Below are 20,697 nucleotides of genomic sequence, written 5' to 3' on the forward strand. Positions count from 1 at the left end.
CTACTGTGGGAAGGTCAAAATAAATGTCCTTAAATCACCTATTGTCTCTCTGAATGGTCCATGGGCTTTTCCTCTTTGTGTTACTTTCTGAAGTGGCCAATTTCTTTGTCAACCATCCACACTTCTGTTGTTCACTTCCTACTTCTCAGAGTCAGAATGTTTTTTTGTGGTGGCAATTCTGATTCTCGGGCCCATTTACTCTGTGATCTCTTCTCTGCATTTTGAGTGGCCCTAATCTGGGAACAGAGCAGGTCTCCCTGCCCAGGTGAGAGTTTTTCAACAGAGGGATGGATGCAAGTTCCCAACCTTCAAAACATGTGGATGAACACGTTAACAACTGTGTTCTGAATCTCAACCTTTAGTTCTAAAACTAATAGCTCCCGGGGCCAGACTGCCAGGTGTGACCCATACCCCCCCCCAAAAAAAAAACCTTAATAGCTCCTGGTCCCCAGTATGGTTGCTTCTGAAGACAAAGAAAGCTTCAGGACTGTCCCTGTTTTCTTTTGCTGGTTCTATGAGCTAGCATAGAACTCTGCATAGACTCATGCTCTGTTTGGCTGTGGCATGTTTTCTCCCAGTCAGGTCCCTATTTTTCCCGGTCTGTGGGGGGCTAAATTAGAGCATCTCCTCCATTATAGCCACTTTTGTTAGGGGGCAATGTTAGGCATTGAACCCAAGGTGGTGGGGGCTTGGGGCTTGACTTGTGGTGTTTCACTATGTGGTGCTGGAGATCAAACTGACTGTGTGCAAGGCAAACTCCATAGTCTTTCTGGCTCCAGATTCTATTTTTTTTTCCTATTCTTTTCGTTTTGTTTTTGTGTTTGAGTCACTTCCGGTGGCACTCAGGGGTTACTCCTGGCTCTGTGCTCAGAAATCGCTCCTGGCAGGCTCAGGGACCAGATGGGACTCCGGGATTCGAACCACCATCCATCCTGGGTCAGCTGCATGCAAAGCGAATGCCCTTTTTATTATTCTTATTTATTTCAACCACATTCGGTGATGTTTAAGGCTTACTCCTGGTTCTTCACCCAGGAATCACTCCTGGTGGTAATTAATTTCTTCCCTGAATTACGAAGGGGACCATTTGGGATGCTGGGGATCAAACCAGGGGTGGCTGCATACAAGGCAAATATCCTACACTCTGTACTATGACTCAGGGGCTCCCGGATTTTAATTTTGACTTGAATTTTATCCTTATAAAATGTTCCTTCTGGGGCCAGAGCGAGAGCACAGCGGGTAGAACGTTTGCTTTGCACGAGGCCAACCTAGTTTTGAGCCTCAGCATCCCATATAGTACCCCAAGCCTGTCAGGAGTGATTTCTAAGCACGGAATGCCCTCGGAGCGCCAAACCAAAACAACAAAAACCAAATAAGATATTTCTTCGGTGTCTTGTTTCTGTTCTGGGGCCACAACCAAGGAATTGGAGGGGGTGGTGGGGACCACCATAGGTAAGGGACTGAATCCAGGGTTCCTTCAGGCATGCAAAAAAAGTATGTGCTCCAATTCTCTAATCCATTTGCAAGTCCACAAGCTTAAAAATAATGGGGGAGCGGGGGTTCAACACCCGCACACAGTGCAATTAATTGTTCTCCTTAACTCACTTCTACTACAGGACTGAGTGTTGCTGCTGCCCTGAGTGCTGTTTGAAACTTTTATGTACCTTCTAGTCTTTGACTAAGTTCCCAGGCCTTTGACTTGAGAGCAGCCTGAGAAATTTGGTCTGCAATCAAAAAGGAACGAAGCCGCTGGAGGTTCCCCGCAGCTGTCTGGCCAACTCCACGGTGGGGAAAAGTGGGGGTCCGGTTCCAATCCTTAGTCCGACGAGCGCAAGAGTGGGCGGTTTGTTCCGGGCCTCGGGCACACCCTGCTCTTCTCTCGGTCACTTTCTCGGGTTCCATTCCGGCTCGAGGCTCTCTCCCGGGACATTCCAACCCGCCCACGGGAAGGCGGCGCGCGCATGTACCCCGAGGGTCGGGATGCGGGGCGGCTGGAACCAGGGACTGCCCACCACTCCGGGGTGACCCGTGCATCCGGAGAGAGGACAACGGAGGGGTCGGGGCAAGGTCCCCAATAGTTGCTGGGACCCCAACAGCCCCAAGAGGCACTGGGGAAACTCGGGGCGCGCTCGGGCAAGGAGCCAGCGGCCTCTTCGCCTGCCCAAATAAGGGCACAGGCGCCCTACCGTCCCGCGTGGACACAGCCCTGCAAGACGGGCGTCCCCGCAACCCTAGGGAGGCCACGCCCGGCCCGCGATCGGCCCCCGACCCGTGGAGCCCCGGGTCCCGGGAGACGCCCAGGAATGCGCAGCCCGGCCAGGCGGCGCGCGCCACTCGAGTGGGTGTTGGGGTCCCCGTTCCCTTGTGGCCAAGCCCGGCCTGGCCAGCCGCGGGAAGGAGGCGGAGATAGAGGCGGGGTGAGTGAGCTCTGCGGGTCCAGCCTCCTGCTGGCCGCCTCCCTCCTTGGCCCGCCCGAGCCCGCCCCGAGTGGGACTTCGCTCCAACTTTGTGCATGGGACAGTCCGGGCCGCGCTCGTCTGCTGCTGCTGCTGCTCCCGCCCGGACGCCGGCATCGGCCCCGGCCCGGGGGAATGTGAGACCTGCGTCAAGCCCTCGGCAGTAGCCAGACACCCACCTACCCACCCACCCGGTTGGGAGTCGCCACAGCCAGCCGGGCCCGGGTCTACCGCGCCCCAGCGAGCGCTCTCCGGGCCCCACTGCGCGTCCCGACGGGAGGCGGCCGCCAAGTTCTCCAAGTAGGCTTCGCCGCGTGGAGTGGACGTCCAGGTAGCTGGGGGGGCCGCCGGAGTCTCCCCCCTGACCGATCCTTCCTTCTCCGGGCCCCTCGCAGGCGCGCCCCGGGAAGTGCAAAGGGGTCGGGTGGGAACTTGGCACGGGCTCCGGCCGGCCGGCCGGGGAAGTCGCGCCCGGCCCTTTGCCAACACCCTGCGCCCCTTCTCCCTCCTTCTCCTTCCTCCAGCTCCTGCTCCTCCTCCTCCTCGGCCTCTCCTTCTTTTCCTTTCCTTTCCTTTCCTTTTTCCTCTCCTCCGCCGCTTCTGGAAAGTTGCATAATTCTCTAGGCCAGGAGGGCCTCCCCATCCGGCGCGTTCTGCTGGACACGGGCTAGCCGCTCTCTTCTCTGCTTTGCTCTGCTCTGCTTTGCTTTGCTCGCCCTTTCCTCCTTCCCGCCTCGCTCGAACCCAAGGCCGATTGCCCGCCCTTCCTTTTCTTTCTATCCCCCCCTCCTATTAGCAGAAGATGAATCCGGCCCCGGTGCCTCCCCCGCTGCCGCCGCCCGGCCAGCAAGTGATCCACGTCACGCAGGACCTGGACACGGACCTGGAGGCGCTCTTCAACTCCGTCATGAACCCCAAGCCCAGCTCGTGGCGCAAGAAGATCCTGCCCGAGTCCTTCTTCCAGGAGCCCGACTCGGGCTCACACTCGCGCCAGTCCAGCACCGATTCGTCGGGCGGCGCCCCGGGCCCGCGGCTGCCCGGCGGTGGCGGTGTCGGTGTCGGTGTCGGCGGGGCGCAGCATGTCCGCTCGCACTCGTCCCCCGCGTCCCTGCTGGGCACCGGAGCGGGCGCGGCGGGCAGCCCGGCGCAGCAACACGCGCACCTCCGCCAGCAATCCTACGACGTGACGGACGAGCTGCCGTTGCCCCCCGGCTGGGAGATGACCTTCACGGCCACCGGGCAGAGATACTTCCTCAAGTAAGTCTCGGGGTGCACCGGGTGGCAAGGGGGCCCCAGGGCTCCAAGGCCCAGAGCGCGAGCTCTTGGGTGTGCGCGTGGGTGGAGAGGTGTCGTGTCGCCGGACGCGGGATCTGGAAGGAAGGTCGTCCTCTAGATGTTGGCATGGCAGGGGAAGAGTCTACTCTAGAGTACTTTTATTTTTCTTCCCCAGGAGGACACTTTTGGGGGCTGGGAAAGTTTGGGGGCTGTTGTCTGGGGTGCTGGGGAAAGACCGAAGTTAGTTGAGAAGTGTGGCCGGCATGCACACTCGCCATGTCCAAGTCCCCACACCCACTCTAAAGTGTCTCTGTAAAGCAGTGCTTCTCAATTGTTTTCTGTCATGACCCCCCCCCCAGGAAGAAGAAAACAATTTTGCGCCCTCCCCGCGCGACTGTAAATAGTATCTTTATTTAAAAAAAACTTTAACCTGCAAAACAAAAATATATAAAAAATTGGAGCTGATTTTTTAATCAGAGATGATGTCTGGATTCATGGCTCCAGTGAGCACGTTTTGCAAGGCATAGCTTTTCGAAGCGGGGGGGGGGGGTTTGAAGTAGGACACAACAACTCTTAGCTCCAGAGACATAGAGAGACATAAACACGGTGCTTAGCTTATTAGGACAATGTTTGCCGAGGTCAAACGCGCCCCCCTTTACGGAGGGGGGCGTGCCCCACTATTTGAGAAGCACTGCTGTAAAGTGACAGCAAGAGGTGGACAAGTTCTGAGACTTGGAGGACCTGAGGGATCCCGGGAAAGGCTGGGAAGCACAGTGTAAAAGGGGTGCCTGCCTTGTTGGTTTATGCATCCAATCTGGTGACGTAATGAGCACAGAGTCAGTGATGTAATCAGCTGCTGCGTGCTGAGGAGTGTGGGCCAGGCACATCAATGGTGTGGAAATGGGGTCAAGAGTTTTATTATGTCATACTCGGTAGCCTAAAATATCATCAGATCAGGGGGGGGGGTTGTTGTTGTGCCAGGGCTCAAACTCAGGGACTCACTCATATTAGGTAAATGCTTCATCCTTGGCCCCTTACATTTGATCAAACACAGCATAGACTGTGTAAAGCAAGTGCCTTCCCCTCTGTACTATCTCTGTGGTTCCATATCACCTTTTGGGTCACTTATTTACTGCATTGGCTTGAAAATCAGGGCCCCTCAGGAACAACTTATAAGAAGTTATTTAGAATTACTTTTAAAGGGACTGGAGTGATAGCACAGCGCTTGGGCTTTTGCCTTGCACGATGCCCGACCCGGGATGAACTCGAGTTCGATATCCGGCACCCCATATGGTCCCCCGAGTCTGCCAAGAGCGATTTCTGAGTGCAGAACCATGAATAACCCCTAAAAGTCGCCAGGTGTGGCCCCAACACCAAAAGAAAATAAAATAATTTGTTTCAAAGCTTTTGGTGAAAGAGCTTTCAAAGTAATTGGGATAAGCTTTATTTAAAAGTTCTATTAAGGGGCCAGGCAGTGGCGCTGGAGGTAAGGTGCCTGCCTTGCCTGCGCTAGCCTAGGACGGACCGCGGTTCGATCCCCCGGCGTCCCATATGGTCCCCTAAGAAGCCAGGAGCAACTTCTGAGCACATAGCCAGGAGTAACCCCTGAGCGTCACAGGGTGTGGCCCAAAAACCAAAAAATAAATAAATAAATAAAAGTTCTATTAAGAGGTGAGAAGATTGCTGTGCCATTGCTTTGCATGAAGGAAGCCCAGGTTCATCTCTGGCACCCTGTGGTCCCCTGAGTACAACATGAGTGTGGTACAAAATAGAATCAAAAGCAAACTGTGTTAAACTGTTATATACCAATGGTAAAATCCAATCAAACCTTGCTCTGGGAAACCCTTCTACACAGGCCAAGTGGTGGGGATGTCATTTTTGACTTGTGCTGGACCAATGCTCCCCTTTCATCCCAAGATGTTGACATCAGGTGTAGGAAGGGCTCTTTTGCTTCCGTGTTGGTACCACATTGAGATGCTCTAGTCTGGAAATGGATCTTCTGTTTGTTTGTTTGTTTGTTTGGGCCACACTGTTTGACGCTCAGGGATTAAGTGCTTGCAAGGCAGGTAGATGTTTTACTTCTAGCGCCACCTCTGGTCCATGGAAATGGATCTTTTCCACATCTGCTCTAGACTTGGTTAGTGAATAATAGTTGAGATCAGTGTTTTGATTTCCTTCCTTCCTTCCTTCCTTCCTTCCTTCCTTCCTTCCTTCCTTCCTTCCTTCCTTCCTTCCTTCCTTCCTTCCTTCCTTCCTTCCTTCCTTCGTTTTCTTTTTTTTTCTTTCTTTACTTTTCTTATGGTTGCTGGGGATAAAATCTGGGTTGACTGTTTACAAGGCAAAAGTGTCTTATCCACTATGCCATTATACCGGCCCTTAGTATTTTGATTTCTGAATGGTTGGCAAAATTTAGGTATGGGATGTATCCAAGGTCACATTTTTTTTCTAAAAGGTGATTTTTATCTGAAAGGATATTAGTTATTTTTTTTGGGGGGGGTCACACCTGGTGGCACTTAGAAGTTACTCCTAGCTCTGCGCTCAGAAGTTGCTCCTGGCAGGCTCAGGGGACCATATGGAATGCTGGGATTGAACCGGGGTCCATCCTGTGTTGGCCACATGCAAGGAAAATGCCTTACCACTGTGCTGTCACTCTGCCCCTGACATTAGTTTCTAAGATACACCAATGGTCAAATTGCATTGTTTATTCAGGTGAGGGGCTGGAGTGGTTGGAATCCCGGCATCCCATATGGTCCTCTGAGCCTGCCAGGAGTGATTTCTGAGCATAGAGCCAGGAGTAACCCGTGAGCACTGCCGGGTGTGAACCCCCCCCCCAAAAAAAAAGTTTATTAAGGTGAATGCAGGACTTTTTTTTAAGTTGTTGGGATATCAACTCAAGGCCTCACACATGTTTATGGCTACATCCCCAGACTTAAATATAGTTTAGAATATGATATTATCATAGAAATATACTTAGAAGGGTTGGGAATTTAGCTCAGTGGTAGAACACCTGGTTTGATCCCTGTACCTGGAATAAAAAGATGTAGTAATAAACATAAACAGAAAAAGAATCATTAAGTTTGTGATAATTTAGAAGAGAGGGAGTAATCCTTTGATCCCTAATAATTAAAACTTTTGGTGGTAGGAGTGGCAGGAACGGAATCCAGGACCTTTTACAAACATGGCAGGTACCACTGAACTACATCAGCCCCTCTAAGCTTTCCTGTCTATTTTTTGGATCACATCCAAAGTAGTCAGGGACTACTCCTGACTTAATGCTTGGTGGTCACTCCTGGCAATGTTGGAGGGTTATGTGTATTGAGATCGATCCACATGTTTGATCTATCTCTGCAGTCCTAGTGATTCTTTTTTGTTTTTGTTTTCGGGTCACACCCGGCAGCGCTCTAAGCTCAGAAATCACTCCTGGCAGGCTCGGGGGACCATATGGGATGCGGGATTCAAACCGTTGACCTTCTGCATGCAAGGCAAATGCCTTACCTCCATGCTAGCTCTCCGGCCCCGTCTCAGTGATTCTTAAAACTGTTTATGAAGACACACATATGTGACATATGATCAGACTGGCTATGGTTATTAAAACTATGAAACTGGAGCTGGGCTTGGCTAATATGTAAGGAAGGATCAGGAAAGAATATCTCCTTCCCCCCATGAAAACAAAACAAAAAATTTCTTTCATACACATGTTTTGAATGATTGGGGTGGCTCAGAACTCTGCCAAAGAAACAATGGAAGCAGAAATGAAGTCTGCCTGGATTTTAGAGAAAGTGGATGATCTTTCTCTGCCCATCCCCCCCCCCAAACACAACCACTCCCTAACCCAAAGCTTCTTCATTTCACTTGGGCTGGCCAGAGATGCCAACAGCTGAACACATACATGGGAATTATTACGCTAGCCTGAGCAGAGATTAGCCCTGGAACCCTTTTGGCCCTGTGGTGAAGGGAATTTAAGAAATTAAGTCATTGCAGTTATTGTCTAGCAGGATAAGACATTTGCCAAGTTTCTGAGTTTCTTTTGGAGCTTTGTGTAAAGTTGGAATAAGGTCATCTTCATTGGTCACACTTGGTCACATGACCTCAAAAGGCAACAGATTTTGGTACATTAAGTAAAGCTTGAAAAAAAAGAAGCAGGGGCCGGAGAGATAGCATGGAGGTAAGGCGTTTGCCTTTCATGCAGGAGGTCATCGGTTCGAATCCCGGCATCCCATATGGTCCCCCGTGCCTGCCAGGAGCAATTTCTGAGCCTGGAGCCAGGAATAACCCCTGAGCACTGCCGGGTGTGACCCAAAAACCACAAAAAAAAAAAAAAAAAAAAAAAAAAAAGAAGCTTACTAACCCTGAATTCATTTCCATTAGATGTACCCATTTCTTTGCACTTTTTATCTGCAAAGCCAGCTAACCACAGAATCCAAATATCATTTTTTTGGGGATGGTGTTGGTTCGACCCATACCCAGTGGTATTCCAGGTTTACTCATGGTTCTGTGTTCAAGAATTACTCCTGGAGGCATTCAGGGGATTTTGTGGTATCAGGGATCAAACTGGGTTGGTCACATGCAAGGCAAGTACTGTAAATCCCTGTATTATCTTTCACCCCCAGGATCCTCCCCTCTTTTTTTGGGCCATAACCTTATTTATGTTGATGGCTTACCTATCCTGGCTCTGCTCAGGAATCACTTCTGGCTGGCTTGGGATACCATATGGAGGGTTTGGGGGACAATTTGGGGATTGATCTGGGTCAACTACATGCACTGAAAGTGCCTTCCGACCGTACTCTCTTTCCACAGCTCCAGAATCCCCTTCTTGATTCTGGGTCAAGGGCTTTGTGAACTAGAAACGCCAGCCTGTTAGGACTGACATGGAGGTAGTTTCCTTTTGGCAGTAAAGGGTGACATTCAGTCACCTGGTGATTTCACAGTGAACCCTTGGACAGTTCTCTCCTGGTGGTCATTTACTCAGGATTCATTTTCTCTTGTCCCCACGGCCACTTTTATCCCCTGTGATCACTTCCGGAGCTGAACAATAAACTTGGTGGGAAACACGAGCCCTGCTGGCTAAGCTTGCAGAAGCTCTTGCCATGTTCTCAGGTGAAGCTGTTTGGAGATCAGTGATGTCATCTCAGGCTGGTACCTTGGGAAGGACACATTACCTGAGCCCTGGCCCCTTTCCTGTGGGCATGCATTCCTTTTGGGCCCCAGGAGCTGCAGAGAGGATCAGGTGTTGAAGCACACAGCTTGGGCTGTCTGGGCCTGGGACTTCCTGTTCCCCGCTCACCTGCAAAGCTCATAAATGTGACGACTGGTCGTGGAGGTGTGGCACAGCCTGCTCTGTGGCTCTCTGGCTCTGAGCACAGATCACATTAACATTAAAAATACCTGGTTATGGGGGCCGGAGATAGCAGGGAGGTAAGGCGTTTGCCTTGTATTCAGAAGGTCGGTGGTTCGAATCCCAGCGTCCCATATGGTCCCCTGAGCCTCCCAGGAGCGATTTTTGAGCATAGAGCCAGGAGTAACCCCTGAGCACTCCCTGGTGTGACCTAAAACCAAACTAAAACAAAACAAAAAATCCTGTTTATAAATGAAACAGGTGGTTAGTTGTATGGTGCCCACAAAAGAATTATCCAGAAGAAAATGACTGAGCTTTAATAGAATTGTTTTTTTTTTTTTGGGGGGGGGGTGTCACACCTGGTGTAACTCAGGGGTTACCCCTGGCTCTGCACTCAGAAATCGCTCCTGGCTCAGGGGACCATATGGCATGCTAGGGACTGAACCAGGATCTGTCAGGGTTAGCTACATGCAAGGCAAACGCCCTACTGCTGTGCTACCACCCCAGCCCAGAATTGTTCATATTAATTGATTTTTTTTTTTTTTTTTACTGTTTTAGGGCCACATCCAGTTGATTGTAAGGGCTTACTCTTTTTTTTTGGGGGGGGGGCACACCCTGACGCTCAGGTGTTACTCCTGGCTATGCGCTCAGAAGTTGCTCCTGGTTTGGGGGACCATATGGGACGCCTGGGGGATCGAACCATGGTTTGTCCAAGGCTAGCGCAGGCAAGGCAGGCACCTTACCTCTAGTGCCACTGCCCGGCCCTAGGGCTTACTCTTGACTGTGCTCTGGAGTTGCTCCTGGTGGTGCTTGGGAAAGCATAGGTGATGCTGATGGTTGAAACTGGGTCTCCTGCATGCAAAGCATTTGCTTTACTTTTAGTTTGTCTCTCTGGCCCCTTTACAGACATTCTTTTTATGTTTTTGTTTTTGATTTACTCCTAATGGTTCTCAGGACTTGCACCTGGCTTTGTGCTCAGGGATCACTTCTGGTATTATTTGGGATCATAAAGGGTGCCAGGGGTTGCATCCAGGTTGACTGAGTGCATGGCAAGCACTCTACCCATTGTACTATGGGTCTGGCTTCTCTACACACGTTTTAAGATTTAATTGAATAGCAATTATTTATTTATTTATTTATTTATTTATTTATTTATTTATTTATTTATCTATTTATTGTGCTAACAGGCATAAAACTCAGAACTATCCACATGCAAACAGGTGTCATATAATCGATCCAGAATTGCACTTTAGCGCTGGGAAGGTGGCGCTAGAGGTAAGGTGTCTCTGCCTTGCAAGTGCAAATTAAGACAGACCGAGGTTAGATACCCCGGTGTCTCATATGGTCCCCCCAAGCCAGGGACGATTTCTGAGTGCATAGCCAGGAGTAACCCCTGAGAGTCAAATGGGTGTGGCCCAAAAACAAAAACAAAAACAATTTATTTTTGGGTGGTCAGAGCAATAGCACAATGGGTAGAGTATTTGCCTTGTACGTGGCCAACCCAGATTTGATCCTCTGTATACCATATTGTCCCTAGAGCCTGCCTGGAGTAATTTCTGAGTGCAGAGCCAGAGTAACCCCTGAGTTGCTGTTTGTGGCCAAGTAACCATCCCCTTAATTTTGGAAAAAAAAATGTATTCAGGTATTGTGATTTATAATACTATTAATAATAGTGTTCTAGGCATGCAAAGTTCTTACACTGCATCTGTGATCAGAGTGTTAACATCCTTTTACCATTGTATTTTCTTGTTTGTTTTTCAGCCACACTGTTGGTACTTGGTAACCAAACTTGGAACTGGGGATTGGAATTGTGATTAGCTACATACAAAGCAAGCACCTTACTGTACTGTACTACCTTACTGTACTACCTTTCTGGCCCCCTTACTTTGTCTCCATGTATGAGACTGATCATGTGACATCTGTCCTTTTCCCTTTGACCAAATTTGCTCCATGAGCTACTCTGCAGTTCTTTTAAAACAATTTTTTTTTTCTTTTTTGGTTTTTGGGCCATACCTGGCAGTGCTCAGGGGTTATTCCTGGCTCTGCACTCATCACTACTGGTGATGTTTGGGGAACTATATGTGATTCCATATGAGATTGAGTCTGAGACGGCTGCATGCAAGGCAAGCATCTTAACCCTTAACACTGTACCCTCTCTCTGGCCTGACCCTCTCCAGTTCTATTCATGTCTTATAAAACTACAGAATTTCTTTCTATTATTGCACTAAGTAGTATCCCATTATTGTTCTTTTTGGGGGGCAGGCCACACCCAGTGCTATACAGGGCTTACTCCTGGCACTGTGCTCAGGGATCACTCCTGGCAGGATTTGGGGAACCTACAGGATGCTGAGAGTTAACTTGGATGGGATGTATTCAAGGCAAGTGCCCATTGTATCTTCTCTCTGATCCCAGTTTTTTAAGTGTGAATAACACACTTAAGAAAAAATGTTTTATGGGGCTGGAGAGATAGCACAGCGGTAAGGCATTTGCCTTAGGCACAGAAGGACGGTGGTTCAAATTCCGGCATCCCATATGGTCCCCCAGCCTGCCAGGAGTGATTTCTGAGCATGGAGCCAGGAGTAACCCCTGAGCACTGCCGGGTGTGAAACCCCCCCCCAAAAAAAAGGTAAAAAAATGTTTAAAATTATTTTTGCCCGGGGCCCGGAGAGATAGCACAGCGGCGTTTGCCTTGCAAGCAGCCGATCCAGCACCAAAGGTGGTTGGTGCAAATCCTGGTGTCCCATATGGTCCCCCGTGCCTGCCAGGAGCTATTTCTGAGCAGACAGCCAGGAGTAACCCCTGAGCACCACTGGGTGTGGCCCCCCAAAAAACAAAATTTTTTTTTGCCCAAATGATATATTTATGCATTTAGAAGACCCAAAAGAGAACTTTAGTATTTTAAAAATCAAAACCGAGGCTGGCGAGATGGCGCTAGAGGTAAGGTGTCTGCCTTGCAAGCGCTAGCCAAGGAAGGACCGAGGTTCGATCCCCCGGCGTCCCATATGGTCCCCCCCCCAAGCCAGGGGCGATTTCTGAGCACTTAGCCAGGAGTAACCTCTGAGCATCAAAGGGGTGTGGCCCGAAAAAAAAATCAAAACCAACAAACCAACAAATAATGTTTTACTCTATCTTGGAGGTTCTCAGAGAAAACTTTTTTTTTTTTCACCAGGCTCAGTTGTGCTCAGGATTTACTCCTGCCTCTGCATTCAGGGATCACTCCAGGTGGAACTTGGGGCACCATATGGAATACTGGGGATCGAACTTTCCTACCTGCTCCAGCCTCTTACACCTTTTAATTTTGGAGGTGGGCACACCTGGTGATGCTCAAAGCTTACTCCTGGCTCTGTGCTCAGAGGTTACTCCTGGAGGTTCTGGGGCTACTACATGTGATGTTAGAGATCCATCCAGTTTGGTCACATACAAGGCACTTGCCTTACCATTGTATTATCACTCCTGCCCTCCAAATGCCTTTTATTATATTTATATAGCTATTCCTCAGGTTCAGATAAGTTTATGGTTCTGATAATCCCAGATAAAACCATCATAAGTGGAGAATGTCCTAAGTGGAAAACACATTTATGCCATATAACTAATCTACCCAATAGAATAGCTCCACCTCTTTCATTTTATTTATGTATTTATTTATTTAGATTTTTGGCCACATACAGCAGGACTCAGGTCTTAATCCTGGCTCTGCATTTAGGAATCATTCTCGGCTAGCTGTGGGGACCGTACAGGTTGCTGTGTGCAAGGCAAACACCCTACCTGCTGTATTATTACTCTGACCCCATCACCCTCATGTTCATAGCACTTAAATTAGTCTACATTAGGTCAAATTCAGTCTGATCTGTCTAATGGTCAATCAATCAATCTGACTAAGTGTATTTCCTACTAAAGTATTGACGATCCCAGACACAGACCGGCATTTGGTAGATTAGATAGAATTTGAGAACACAAAACATGCCATCAAGCACTGACAACAGGGCCAGCTAGAGTGCTACTTGGTTGTTTTTTTATTTTGTTTTGTTTTGGGGTTTTTTTTTTTTTTTGTTTTTTTTTGTTTTGGCTTTTGGTTTTTGGGCCATACTTGCTGATTCTCAGGAGTTACTCCTGGCTCTAAACTCAGAAATTGCTCTTGGCAGACTCAGGGGACCATATGGGACACTAGGGATTGAAACATGGTCCATCCTGAGTCAGTCGCGTGCAAGGCAAAGGCCCTACCCCTTAGCTATCGCTCTGGCCTAGAGTATTACTTGTTTATTCCCGTATCTGCCAACTGATCATACTTCAGTGCTCTCCAGTGTCACATTGCACTTGCCTGGGAAATGATCAGAATATAAAATGAAAAACAATAAAACAAAACTAAACCAAATCTTTGGCTCATAGAGTACAGTGAGTAGTGCACTTGTCTTGCATGCCACCAACCCAGGTTTGATCCCCAGCATTTCATATGGTCCTCAATACTGCCAAGAATGATCCTTGAATATCACAGAGCCAGGAATAAGCCCTGATGCCCTACCACCACCAAAAAACAACAAAACAGAGTTCACTATATGAAGGCAGAGTTTCTACAGGTTTGCTTTTGAGCCCTTTAAGTTAAAAAAAATTACAAGTTATTGGGACTGGGGATATAGTACAAGGGTTAAGGTGCTTGCTTTGAATAAGACTTTTTTTTTGTTTTTGTTTTTGAGTCACATCTGGCAGCGCTCAGGGGTTACTCCTGGCTCTACACTCAGAAATTGCTCCAGGCAGGCTCAGGGGACCATATGGGATGCCGGGATTCGAACCACCATCATTCTGCATGAAAGGCAAACACTCTTTATCTCCATGCTATCTCTGGCCCCTGCATAAGACTTTTAAGTGTCCCTTGTGCACTGCTAGGAGTGTGCCTCCTGAGCATAGAACCATGTGTGACCTCCTGATCACTTCCAGGTGAGACTTCTCCATGAAAGCAAACAAAAACTACAAAATTGTAAATCAAAGTTTAAGTCAGGGTTTGTATATTATTTGCCTTTATTATGTTCTAACATTTGCCTTTATAAATGTTCCAACGTTTTTTAGATGTTTCATCTTATCAGATACACTGTTTGATCGCATTGCTGCCATTTAGTTGGCCTGGTGTTGTATTAATTGTTAAATATAAAATCCAAGTAGACTTTCTCTACTTGGACTGGTGTCTGCAGCCCCTTCTGTCAGTGGGTTTGTAGGTGGCAGGGTAACGGTGGAGAAATCATTTCACAGGCAGTCAGTTGAAGCTTCAGGAGATATCCAGCTTTATTACAAGGCCCTCATAGCCATGTGCATTTCCTGAACGTGGCTTTTTTTTGGGGGGTGGTCACACCCAGCAGCGCTCAGGGGATACTCCTGGCTCAAAAATTGCTCCTGGCAGACTCAGGGGACCATATGGGGTGCCAGGAATTGAACCACCGTCCTTCTGTATTTAAGGCAAATGCCCTACCATTGTGCTATCTCTCTGGTCACTTCTGACATGGCTTTTAAGCTAAGCAGCCTCTTTGCTGCTCCTCTGCATTCATCCTGGCTGCCTATACCCTAGCCCTCCTACCCCACCCCCTCACCCCAGTTTCTCTATTATCCTCTATCCCAAACAATAGCCCCTCCCAAAATGGGTGGGCTGACCATCCAGGTGTGATTAGCATATGGAATTGGGAGGGGGGTAACACCCTGGAACTTCTCTCCATTTCTCTCCTCTGAGCCTTCTTCCCATGTTTTATTCTTTTTTGGTATTTTTTATTTTATTTATTATTATTATTTGGGTTTATGGGCCACATCCGGTGGCACTCAGGGGTTCCATCTGGCTCTGTGCTCAGAAATTACCCCTGGCAGGCTTGGGGGATCATATGGGATGCTGGGGATCAAACCCATGTTAGTTGAATGCAAGGCAAACGCTCTACTCATTGCTATTGCTCTGTCTCCTTGAGTAACTTCTTAAGAAATGTGTGTGAAAGGTTAAGTTTTCCAAATCCTTCTCAACTTGCATTTATTTGCAAAGATCCTGCTAGATTATCATCTGCCCCAAGAAAGCATATTTAAAGAGTTGGTACACAGTAGACTTTTGGTACAAGTTGGCTTGTCCCCTTTTCACCTCTCCTTCAACCACATTCATGTTGTCTTCATGGCAAGAATCCATTGGCAGAAGCCTAAACCTAGGAAAAGCTGATTTCAACTCTTGATTGCAGCTCTGGCTCTAAATGACAAATTCTAAACTCAAATTCTAAAAGGCACTTCTTAAAATAAAGTCTGAGAATCATTCTTCCCCTTTAAAAAAGCCTAAATAAAAGCATCATCTTGGCTGTCCTTGGGTTTCAGGTTTATGGGTCAGTTGTTAAAACCCTTTTTTGGTTTTGGTTTTTGAACCACTCCTGGCTCTGTACTCAGGAACCACTCCTGGTGGGTTTGAGGGACTATATGGGATGCTGGGGATACAAAGCAAGTACCCTACCTATGCTGTACTATCTCTGGCCCCGAACCCCTTTTTTGAATCTTATGTTTTTATTGATATTTTGGGTTATACCTGGAGTTGCTCAGGTACTACTTTTGGCTCTGTGCTCAAGAGTGACACTATTGGTGTTCAGGGAACAACAAAGTTGGTTGGGCCCGGAGAGATAGCACAGCGGCGTTTGCCTTGCAAGCAGCCGATCCAGGACCTAAGGTGGTTGGTTCGAATCCCGGTGTCCCATATGGTCCCCCGTGCCTGCCAGGAGCTATTTCTGAGCAGACAGCCAGGAGTAACCCCTGAGCGCTGCCGGGTGTGGCCCAAAAACCAAAAACAAAAAACAAAAAAAAAAACAAAGTTGGTTGTTCTAGGGATTGAACTGGGATTGACCCATGCAGGGTAAATGCCTTAACTTCCTGAATAATCTCTCCAGTTTCTGAACTTCCTTCTTCCTCCCTCCCTCCCTTCCTCCCTCCCTCCTTCCTCCTTCTTCCTCCCTCCCTCCCTCCCTCCCTCCCTCCCTCCCTCCCTCCCTTCCTTCCTTCCTTCCTTCCTTCCTTCCTTCCTTCCTTCCTTCCTTCCTTCCTTCCTTCCTTCCTTCCTTCCTTCCTTCCTTCCTTCCTTCCTTCCTTCCTTCCTTCCTGTTTATGGGCCATACCCAGTAATGCTCAGGGATTACTCCTGGCTCTGCACTTAGGAATTACTCCTGGTGCTGCTCAGGGGACCATTTGGATACCAGGGTATGAACCCAGGTCAATTGCATACAAGGCAAGCACCCAACCAACTGTATTATTGCTCTGACCCCTAAATCTTTCTCTTTCTGTCTTTTTGTTTTGGCTGTGCTCGGTACTCCTGGCTCTATCCTTAGGGTTCACTCCTGATGGTGCTCAGGGGACCATATGTGGGGTCAGGGATCAAACCAGGTGGGTTGCATTGCAAAGTAAAAAAAAACTCTACCCACCATACCATGATTCCATCCTCCTGAACTCCCTTCTTAATATGGGGGAAGCTGGCTTATGATTATGAGCAGGGCTGATTTAGGGGCTCAGCAAGGGAGGCTGGAGTGGGAGAGAGGGCTGAAGAGGAGGAGGGAAGGTAATTGATGCTGTCTGATCACATATTTCAAGCCACAAGCTGAGTCAGTGTTGCCCAGAGAGACGGCCCAGAAATCATTCATATGAAGGTAATTTTATCACTTTGGGTAAGATCATGATCATGTTAACCCTTGTAGTGACCTCGAGAACTGTTTGTTATCTTGTATCACCATTGAGGAAACTGAGGCTCAGAGAGATTAATCAAAAGGCCAAGGGTCACATCATAGATGAGTGGCAGAGATGGGATTTGAATTGGACAATTCTCCAAGCTGGGCCCCCGCCCCTGGACCTGGCTGGCTCATGCCAATGACAGGCCCATAATGAGGTCCTGTAATGAGGTATCCTTGGTGATGAGATAACTACCAAGCAGTAGATGAGGCACTAGATTGGCTTCTGAAATCAGGCTGTGTCCAATTAAGATCTTAGTATTTGATAGAGGATGAAACAAAATCCACCAAACAAAGTGAGAGCAGGAGGTCTACAGGTTGTGTCTATTTTTGTTTCTTTGCATGAAGATTTCCATCAGGAACAAGCTCATGTTTTACTGGGAAGGGAACTGGAAGGGCGGATGACCTAGTTGATGTCAAGAGTGGATGACTGGATTGAGAGATAGCAGCACGACAGGGAGGGCAATTACCTTGCAACTAGCTGACCCTGATTCTATCCCCAGCACCACTTATGGTCTCCTAAGCACAGAGCCAGGAGTCAGTCCTAAGCACTGCTCTGTGTGGTCCAAAAACCAAAACCAAGCAAAGAAGTGTGAGTGGATGATAAAGGACGTGTTGAGAGAATATTAGTTTTAAGGAGTTTTTGTTTTTTGTTTTGTTTTGTTTTTGGATCACCCCCGGCAGCGCTGAGGGGTTACTCCTGGCTCCAGGCTAAAGCCCCAGGAGTTTTAAGTTTTTATTTTTTTTTTGTTTTTGTTTTTGTTTTTGGTTTTTGGGCCACACCCAGCGGTGCTCAGGGGTGACTCCTGGCTGTCTGCTCAGAAATAGCTCCTGGCAGGCATGGGGGACCATATGGGACACCGGGATTTGAACCAACCACCTTTGGTCCTGGATTGGCTACTTGCAAGGCAAAGCCACTGTGCTATCTCTCCGGGCCCGAGTTTTAAGTTTTAAGGAGAAAAAAAGATCCACATCATATTTAGACCACACCCAGTGATGCTGAAGAATATCTTCTGGTGATGCTTGAACCTGGGTTGGTGGGCATACAGTTTACCTGCTGTACTATCTCTTTGACTCCTAGTAATAAATTATTGTAAGTTTTTTTTTTCCTCCCTTCTGGGAGGGGCACACTTGGTGGTGCTCAGGGATTATACTTGACTCTGGGATCACCTGGCAGTATTTGGGGGATCATACATTGGTGGGGAGCAAGTTTGGCCTATGCCATGCAAAGCTTGTGGTCAGCTCATTGAACCATCTCTCTAGCCTACTGCAGGGATTTGAGGCAGTTTTTTTTTTTTTTTTTTTGGTTTTTGGGCCACACCCTGTGACGCTCAGGGTTACTCCTGGCTATGCGCTCAGAAGTTGCTCCTGGCTTCTTGGGGGACCATATGGGACGCCGGGGGATCGAACCGCGGTCCGTCCTAGGCTAGCGCAGGCAAGGCAGGCACCTTACCTCCAGCGCCACCGCCCGGCCCCATTGAGGCAGTTTTGATAGCTCAATGCCCTCAGACCAGCCTGAGGCAGCTACTGAGTCTTAATTTTTATTCTAGGACCCATTGAATTAAGGTTTGTAGGATTACAACCTTGTTTATCACCCCTGCTTCCTCCTGCCATTAAATATCTAGCCCAGGGCAGGTGACAGGTGAAAGAACGGACCCATTTTATGGGGCAAGTTTTTGTTTAAAAGGGTGACTTGGAGGTTGAGCTAGCTTAGAGATCTGGGGTGCAAATAGGAGATCCAGGATTGATTCTGTAGATCACATGGTCCCCTGTCACCTCAGGCACTGAGCTAGAAATAGGCCCTGAACATACTCTGGATACGGCCCAAAAACCAAAAGAAAGAAAAAAGTAAAGAAAGCCACTAATTACAATGTAGTGTGATTGGGCTAAGCAGTAGAGGGTAGAGTGTTTGCCTTGCATGCAGCTGACCCAGGTTCAATTCCTGCATATGGTCTCCCTGTAGAACTAGAAGTAACCCCTGAGAGCTTCCAGTTATGGCCCCTCAAAACAAACAAAAAATGTAGTATTAAAGTATTATAATCCTGATTTTTTTTTGGGGGGGGGGGTTCACAACCGGCAGTGCTCAGGGTTACTCCTGGCTCTATGCTCAGAAATCGTTCCTGGCAGGCTTGGGGACCATATGGGATGCCAGGATTCAAAGCACTGTCCTTCTGCATGAAAGGCAAACAGCCTACTGCTATGCTATCTCTCCGGCCTTTATAATCCTGATTTTATTTTATTTTATTTTTGTTTTGGGGTCACACCCAGTTATACTCAGTTATTACTCTTGACTCTTCTCAGGGATCATTCCTTACAACCAGGTCCTAGTTCAGCAACTAAAGCCTGGCACTTTCATTAAAAAAAGGTAAGTATTTTGGGGAGCAACTGGTATGTTGCCATATTTATTTTTTTTGTGGGGCCTTGTGGGGCACACCTAGTATGCTCAGGGGCTATTCATGACACATTGCTCTGGGTTTCTCCTAGTGCTGCTCATGTGGTGCTGGGGGTGACCCTGGGCTTCCTGCATACCAAGAACATGTTTCAGCCTGTTGAACCTTCTCTCCAACTCTGTTTTTTTTTTTTTTTTAGAAACAAATGTCCACAGTCATTGCTAAAATCTTCAATAATTCTTAGACATCCCCTATAAGGATGGATGGGGATGTGGCTGGATTTAGAATGTACACTTGTTATGTGTGAGGCCCTGTTTTTTGTCCCCCCCCCCAACCCCAGTTATATCCGGTGATGCTCAGGGGTTACTCCTGGCTATGTGCTCAGAAATCCCCCCTGGCTTGGGGGACCATATGGGACGGCAGGGGATTGAACCAAGGTCCGTCCTAGGCTAGCACATGCAAGGCAGACGCCTTATGCCCTGTGCCACTGCTCTGGCCCCGAGGCTCTGGTTTTATCATAGTACCCCAGAATAGAGAGCTAGAGACAAGAGCACCATGCGTGCTTGCTTTGCATGTAGACCTAGAACCACATATGCCCCCCACCCCCACATACTGCCAGAAATAATGCCTAAGCACAAAGCGAGGACTAACCCTTGTAGTGTGTGACCCTACCCCTAACCTCTGCCACCAAAGAGAACGGATGTTATCTTGGTGTAACAGGTTCATGGCTCCTCCCTTGTGTGCTGAGGGACTGAATGTAAGCTGGTTTCTTGCCCTCAAGCAGCCAATAGAGCGCAGAGGAGCAGCTTAGAGCTGGATCTATGTGAAGATTTAGTCCCAGGCAGTGGTCCCCATGAGCTGGAAGCATGATCTTCCATGTTGCATTCTAGGGATGTGGTTCCTTTAAAGGTACTGGCCTTTAGTTGCAGCCCCAGTGGAGTTGAGTGTCTTAGTTTTTCCCATCAGCTCTTCTGCCCCTGGGCTTGCAACTTGGCACCAGAACATCATTTATCTGGATACAGCTCCTTCACTACTATTTTATATGGTTTTGGGCCATACTTGGTGATGCTCAGGCCTTAATTCTGGCTCTGCACTCAGGAATGACTCCTGGTGGGCTCAGAGACCAGATGGGATGCCAGGGATTGAACTCAAGTTAGCTGCATGCTAGACAAGTGCCTTACATGCTGTATTGTCACTTCAGCCCCCTTCACTGCCTTTAGTATTAGCAACTCTTGTCTCCCTCTGTCTCATGCCAACTTAGAGGGTCCCAGCATGGTCTCTTGCACCTCTCCCCTGCCAGCGTGTCTTTTTTTTTTTTTGTAGTTTTTGGGTCACACCCGGCAGTGCTCAGGGGTTACTCCTGGCTCCATGCTCAGAAATTGCTCCTGGCAGGCACGGGGGACCATATGGGACGCTGGGATTCGAACCGATGACCTCCTGCATGAAAGGCAAACACCTTACTTCCATGCTATCTCTCCAGCCCCGCCAGCCAGCGTGTCTTTTGAATTCTTTCTCCATCTTCACGTTTT

At 48.3% G+C, this 20,697-nt stretch overlaps 1 protein-coding gene across 1 annotated transcript in view; it reads left to right on the top strand.

Moving 5' to 3' along the window:
* Window positions 1–2,731: 2,731 nt before the first annotated feature.
* WWTR1 (WW domain containing transcription regulator 1) overlaps window positions 2,732–20,697 on the top strand; it is a 137,777-nt gene continuing 119,811 nt past the window's right edge. The window contains exons 1-2 of the mRNA XM_049785345.1: window positions 2,732–2,784; window positions 3,250–3,710. Coding sequence (XP_049641302.1) covers window positions 3,256–3,710 — 455 coding nt within the window. The 5' untranslated portion in view covers window positions 2,732–2,784; window positions 3,250–3,255. The remainder of the gene's footprint in view (window positions 2,785–3,249; window positions 3,711–20,697) is intronic.

Source organism: Suncus etruscus, chromosome 13, assembly GCF_024139225.1.
Source record: "Suncus etruscus isolate mSunEtr1 chromosome 13, mSunEtr1.pri.cur, whole genome shotgun sequence".
NCBI lineage: Eukaryota > Metazoa > Chordata > Mammalia > Eulipotyphla > Soricidae > Suncus > Suncus etruscus.